Below are 6,760 nucleotides of genomic sequence, written 5' to 3' on the forward strand. Positions count from 1 at the left end.
ATGGGGCTTGGAGGAGCCAGGTTGGAAAAAAACCACAAGAACTTGGTGGTAGACTTTCCAAATCTTTCCAAAAACACACTGGGGATGCCAGATTTTAAATGGATTCATAGGAGGCTCAAGTAAGTGTCCAGAAGGAAGATCCCTTGAAGGATGCTAAATGAGCAAACCACATCAATGTCAGGAATCTGAGCTTAAAGTAATTTGGGTCTAGGAGAGTCAATGGGTCCAAGTTTCACACACCCAAGAGGTTGTCTGTCTGTGGCCATTGGGATTGACAGATCCTCCATCTGGACCAGCACCACCAGTTTTGTGCTTCTACGGATACTTCTGGAGGTGATTAATGCGTGTTGTGTGCTTCTTTTGTAGCTTTCTCTCTGACGTGTTTCACATGCAAAGATGCAACTTCCAACATGCACTGTCTCAGTACAACCAAATGCTCTGACCATGAGAAGTATTGTCTCACAACCTATTCCACCACAGGAGTCGGTAAGTGTGAAGCTTTTCAAAGGCTCTGATGACAAGAAGGGGTTCAGATGAGGCTGATTGCAGCAGGTGGGAACTCAGATAGCCTGTCTCTGATGCAATATATCATAACAATACTACACTGCTGATGAAATACACTCAAGAAAGAGAGACATTGGAAGAGAGGGGATTTATCTGCACAAACCCTTTGTCTCATCTCCTTGCTGGTGGGATCGGAAAGAGACAGTGCTCTGGAGGGGTAATATCTGATTAGATATTAGGTAATATCTGAAAGAAGACCTGATCTCTTCTTTCTGGTCACCAACGCCAGAAGCAGAGGAAATGGCAGGAAGATGTGCCAGGGGAGGGTGAGGCTGGCCATGAGGAAAAGGTTCTTGAGGCAGAGGGTGGTGGAGCACTGGAACAGGGTCCCCAGGGAGGTGCTCATGGCACCAAGCCTGACAAGATTCCAGAAGCATTTGGCCAAGGCCCTCAGGGACATGGTCTGAAAGCTGGGATTGTCCTGTGCTTGGACAGGAGTTGGACTGGATGATCCTTGTGTGCCCCTTCCAACACAACATTCAATGATTCTATGATTCTAAGGCATTGTGACAATGACAACTTGAAATCTTGCACTGTACAAATGCATTAGATCTCTAGATTCCTGCCCTAGGTTTCACTTAACTGGCCCTGAAAACAGCAGAGGTGTCTTAAGGCCTGGAGATGGTCTCCATAGGTCACATATATACACAAATAATGTTGCAGTGTGACGACGTCCAAGGGAAAACCAGCAGCGTTAAGTACAGTACAAAAAATATACAAGACAAAAAAACCCCCTGACTTTTCTCCCTGTTCTCTCTCTCTTACACTTCAGGCAACGACCGGAGCCAGCGTATTTCCAAGAAATGTTCTGCATTTTGCCCAACAATTGACCTGAATATCGGCATAGCTGGTGTTGCTACCAGCTGCTGCGAGACTTCCTTGTGCAACATCAGTGGTGCCAGCAGTGTGAAAACAAGCTACACTATGATAGCTCTGGGTGTTTTGGCCAGTCTTGCCTGCATCCTCCATCTGAGTTTTTAAAGGGGTTAGAGGTGGGGAAAGGAGCTGCTTGGCTTTGAGTTGCAAGGGATCAAAGTCTTATCGGTACAGTGTGAATGATGCCCTGTCTCTCCTACCTAGAAGATCACATCCCATCAGCAAATAGTTTTGCTCTTTCCATACTCTGATGAGAATGGATAAGAGCACAGCCCTACCTCAAAATGGTGTTTGGAAGAGAAAGGCACGATGTGGAGCCCTGCACATGCAGAAGGGCACCATATAGTCACCATCTCTCCTACTATTGGCCTTAATAATTCAAAGCATTTCCCTCCCCCCTTCATTTTATCCCTGCCATTCTCTTACACCATTTTTCCCTTTATAACATTTTCTGCCCTGTATTATTTTGCTCTGAGGAAGCCTTTCATATTATAATTGTTAAAAGAGAAGCTGGGCACAATAAAGTGTTATTTTATTCTGTCGTGTGGTATGGTACGTCGGGGACAGCGGCTGAACACATCCATGTTAGCAGCACCAAAAGTGGAGGCGTTAGTCTGCAAGTCTAATTGAAATAATGCTAAAATATTATTGCAATTGCTTTTCATTCACTTCAGGAAGCCTCTCCCCACATTTTCTTTTTTCTTTTTATTTATTTTTTTTTGCCTACACTGACAGAAGTGTCATTTTGTGACTCCATTTCAGAGTAAACTGTATTCTATTTAACTTCCTTTCAGTTTCTCTTCTGGGTCAGTTGGCTGAAAGGAAATGGCTGTTGCAGAGGGGACAAAGTAAGATTTAACATGAAGACACCTTGAGCATTAAGTTTTCTTTAAATTGATTTAAGATCTTCCAGTGGAAATTGCTTTATAAGCATTATGGATTATTTTGAAAGGGGAGAAAAGTATCTTTCATGGTGCTTAAAGGAAAATCATCAGTAAAGACAGATGATTTTCAACGTGTGTCTGCTGTAGTCTGGAAATTTCAGCTTCATCTATAACAAAATATTAACTTTGAAAATAAATATTTTAGTTTTGCTAGTCAAGTTTCCTCTCTGGGTTAAAGTTGAAGAAGCTCATTCCCCTGCACTGACCTTCCTTGTGGATAATCTTAGCAAGGAATGAGAGATTTGCTCACTCAAACCCTTCTGAAATGAGTCACAGGAGGCTTTCCCCTGAGCTGAAGAAGCTCTCCACTAGGATTAACCCAACAAGATCTCCCAGGGTAATTAGTTGGGTGCAACTCACCCAGCTGGTTTTCTCTCTGTAGAGTCATTGCACAGGGAGAGCAGCTACAAACTTTACTCACTCTGCTGGGTATTTGCTGAGAGCAGAGGAACAACAACACTCAGAAACAGATGGATCTTTATAACAGGTTTGCAAAGGAAATGCGTTCTCATGGTTCCAGCTCACCCCAGTCTGCTCCCATCTCATCTTGTCCAACTTTCCTCCACATCTGACCTTCAGCTACGCTCTCCTTGGCTTTTTTCTCTCCCAGACTTCCTTGTTGGCTTTTTTATCCAGTCTTAGTCTGGGCTTTACCTCCTACTTCTATTTTCTTGCTAGAGCCTCAGCTCATTTTTTTCTCCTCAAAGCAAATGCAAGGTTGGCCAAGGATACTTCATCTTTAGCCATGAGACTCTCCATTGTTCTCATGGCTTCTATCACATTGCCATCCCACAGCTGAGCTGGCTTCATTCTTCTCTCCAGTCTATTCTTTTCACCTTTCTTCCCCTCCTGCCAGTTTTAGAGATATTCAAGCGTCACACACATTTGAACACCTTGAATGAGCCAAAAAGTGTTCTGTGGCCTTGGATAGAAATATTCTGCCCCACACCCAGAAAATAACTGAGCTATTTGAAGTAGTCTTCATCCTTGGCTGTCCACAGGTTTAGGATTTCTTAGGGACAACACTGGTTGGCACAGGCAAAGGCCAAGTGAGGCTAATACTGTGCCAGGTCTTTTCCTGATGAGCTTGTGAATACAGACCTGCTCTTGGCATCCAGGTTAAAAATAAGCTCATGCCTTTTGCTACCTGAACTTGGCAAGTTCCTCCATTTTGGGTTGGGAGGGAACTTGGCATTTGAAGGAAGCCATAAAAATGTGTGGGCAAAGGATGCAAAGACATGCTAGAGCCTGCTTCTGCTGTGGAGTGTTTCATGGTCTGCTTATGGCTGTTGCATGGAGAAGTTATGAACAGCACTGGGAAGCCAGAAGTCCCATCTCTAAGGCAGCAGCTCCATCCATGGGCCCCAGCCTGCCTCCCTCTTGCCTGGATTTTCCCTGATCCCATAGGTTTTGCATTCCCTACTTCCCAACAACACAACCCATGCCTGTAGGCCAAATATTGACCCACATCTCAAGTTACATAAAAGTGTCCTTATCTGGACATGGGAGCAGCAATTGCCCTGAGGCACAGGAGGTTCTAAAACCATGAGAGGTCCCTTAGTGAACCCTCCCTTGGCAATGTTGTGTAAGAAGAGACTCCCCTCTGACAGTCTTCCTAAAAAATCATGATGTAACGTCTCCCACGTAGATACTGCTGCCTAATTCCACATCCCTCCACCCAGGGTTTCTTATTTGTTGGCTCTCATAGTTGCATACTCCTTGGATGAGAGTGGCAAGCTGCCCTGCAGAGACATCTGGAATGCCTGGAGGGCCCTCAGGAAGATTAATGTCTCACTCGAACAGCTGGGATTGCTCCTGGGTGGTAGCTGGCTCTCTCTCTGTATATTATCTAAGAGACCAGTTTTCTGTGCTCTGAGTCACTAAGCCAGGACCTGAATCAGCCAAGGGGGTCCTGCACTGCCTAAATAAGCTACCTGGAGGAGGTGGTTCAACTTTGGCCCTTCTTTTCCCTCACTCAGGGCTCTAGCACCACTAATTATGAAGGACCTATGCTGCCTTCTGCTCTCCTCAAATGATTTGTCTGTCTTTTCCCTCACAACATGAAATTTCTTCCCTTCCTCTCTGCTTATTTGACCAGGTCTGAAGAACACTCAGTGAATCAATGACAAAGCAAGAGACAAGATGGATGCAAAAGATCAAAACAAGGTCCTCAGCGGGTCTAAAAAGCTTCTGGAAGCCATGGAAATTGACAAAAGCATCACCTTTTTCAAAATTAACTACTGCTTTCTTATCATATAGCCAACTCATGGCTCCATTTTGAGGTCCATTTTAGTTTTTCTGAATGGGTAGCAATGAGATCTTACTCTACAGAGGTGACTCAGCTTCCTTATGTTTTTTTTTTAGTCTTCCTCAATTATACTTCTCAATTGGTGTCCCTGACTTGCCCGCTCCAGGCCCTCCTCCAGGCTGAAAGTTGTGATGCTGGGCAGCAGGAGACATCTTCCCCATACTGACTGCTTAAGTGTTGCCTCTGACTGCATTGAGTTTTGTAATCTGTCCTCTTGAGAAAGAAGGAATCACTGTGACCCAGTCAATTTGCTGCAAAATTACTGCTCTCCAGATGCTGAGAAGAGGGCATGCTCCAGCACTGCAGTATGTGTAGGTACTAATGAAGACATCAATATCCTGGTGACAGCTCCCAGATAACTGTTTGACACAGAAGAGCTTGTTTCCTACTCAAATTTCTCTCCTTAGTACAGACTTGTTGGCAGTGCTGGAGATGTTTCAGCCTCACCACTCTCTTTACAAAGCTGACTTGCAGTGAGCCAACATCCCGTTGCATGAAGGTTCGTGTAGAAACAACTGGATGTTGGCAAAGTCAACATGAAGGGGCATATGGTGATAATTAGAGCACTATTACATTCACAAAGGAAGAGAAAAGGAAAATATATAACAGAAGTCGATGGAATAATTAATAGGATTGAAAAAAGGAAAAAAAATTGCTTCCTTTTACCCTCATTGCAAAATACCACCAAGAAGACACACCCACTAATTATGAAGAACAATCTGTTTATAACACACTTGGGCAGTAAACCAAATTGCCCTCTGCAAAGCAGAAGGTTTGATTTGATCATCACCAGCATGTCCCTTGCTGACCTCACAAACCTCCAAAAACAAGAACGAGGATGTCTATTTTGACATCGGGCTTGAACAACTCTGGAATTCACCACCTGATGATGTCATTCTAGGAGCTGTTTAAGATAGCCTGAAAAGTACTCAAAACTCACATGGATAAGAAAATCATCCACTGTTGGAATGATTCATATTAGAAACAAAGAAAAATACCCTACTGATGGCTCCTTCTAGGCAACTGACTGTGGTGTTATTCCACTTTGCACATTCTACTACCTGCTGTCCAGGACTAATCTCCCTTTAGAAGAAGCTCCGTTGAGATGGCAGCTCGAGCTCTTACAAAATACATCTTGTATTAGGGTCTATTTCCCAGAATGTCAGAAACAGAAATTTGAAGAAATTCAGAGGAGAGCAACTCAGAGGAATAGAAAAAAAGAGATTGATTTAAGAGGAGAGATTGAAAAAGAGACAGTTTGAGAGATGGATTTTTTCAAAGTAGACCAGCAATTCCAGGATGCCAATTTGTGGTATCATAAATGAAGGTCTGATTTCCAGAAACTATTGGGTGTGGAGAAAAGCAGACCCTCTAAAGGATCCCTGAAATAGAAGTCAAACTTCATTAAATAAGAAATGTATAACGTATTTGAGTATTACAACCAAGAGAGGAGCAAGCAGAGATATTAACCACAAGTAATGGAAAATTGATAAAGAAATTAAGATTGACATGAAAATTTAAGGGAAATCTTCTGTTAAACTAACCATTAGCTAATTTAATTTAGTGTAAAATACACTGATTTTATTGGAGGTAAACCAGTGTAGACCAATTGAGAGTCTGAGCTTCTGGTACTGTGGAACAATTAAAGAAAATGAGTGGCATGAACTGTGGTACATCACGTGTTGACAGTCCAAAGGGATTAGAAAAATGCATTGCTAGGACTATCTCCCCATGCCTCCGAGCTCTGCTATCTCATCAATGAAGTTGCTGCTTCTGCTGGGAGGAAAGAAAGGAAGAAACTCTGAGGAGAAGAGAACAGATCCTCATTTCCCATCACTCTTACAACCAGAACAGAAAGAAATGTGTTGCTAAAAGGGATTGTCCCCAAGGTGCCAGCCTGTTACATGGGCTCTAGCATGGAGAACTCCCACATGCACATTACACACCCTTGGGTTGATTTCATGTCCAACCGTGAGCCACTTGGAACCTGTAAAACTGCTGCCATTCAAAACATATATAACCTGCCCTCCAAACATCTTCTCAGTCTGGCTGAGAGGATCTGGTGGAG

The 6,760-nt window shown here is 43.4% G+C and overlaps 1 protein-coding gene across 1 annotated transcript; it reads left to right on the forward strand.

Moving 5' to 3' along the window:
• Positions 1 to 247: 247 nt before the first annotated feature.
• Positions 248 to 1,545, forward strand: LOC104531846 (lymphocyte antigen 6E; the record flags this gene model as incomplete). Its single annotated transcript, XM_010176900.2, is given in 4 exon segments — positions 248 to 295; positions 298 to 346; positions 349 to 486; positions 1,337 to 1,545. Coding segments are annotated over 4 exon segments (444 nt in total), but the record flags the coding sequence as incomplete, so codon positions are not given.
• Positions 1,546 to 6,760: the final 5,215 nt, after the last annotated feature.

Source organism: Antrostomus carolinensis, unplaced genomic scaffold (assembly GCF_000700745.2).
Source record: "Antrostomus carolinensis isolate BGI_N321 unplaced genomic scaffold, ASM70074v2 scaffold2100, whole genome shotgun sequence".
NCBI classification, from domain to species: Eukaryota; Metazoa; Chordata; class Aves; order Caprimulgiformes; family Caprimulgidae; genus Antrostomus; species Antrostomus carolinensis.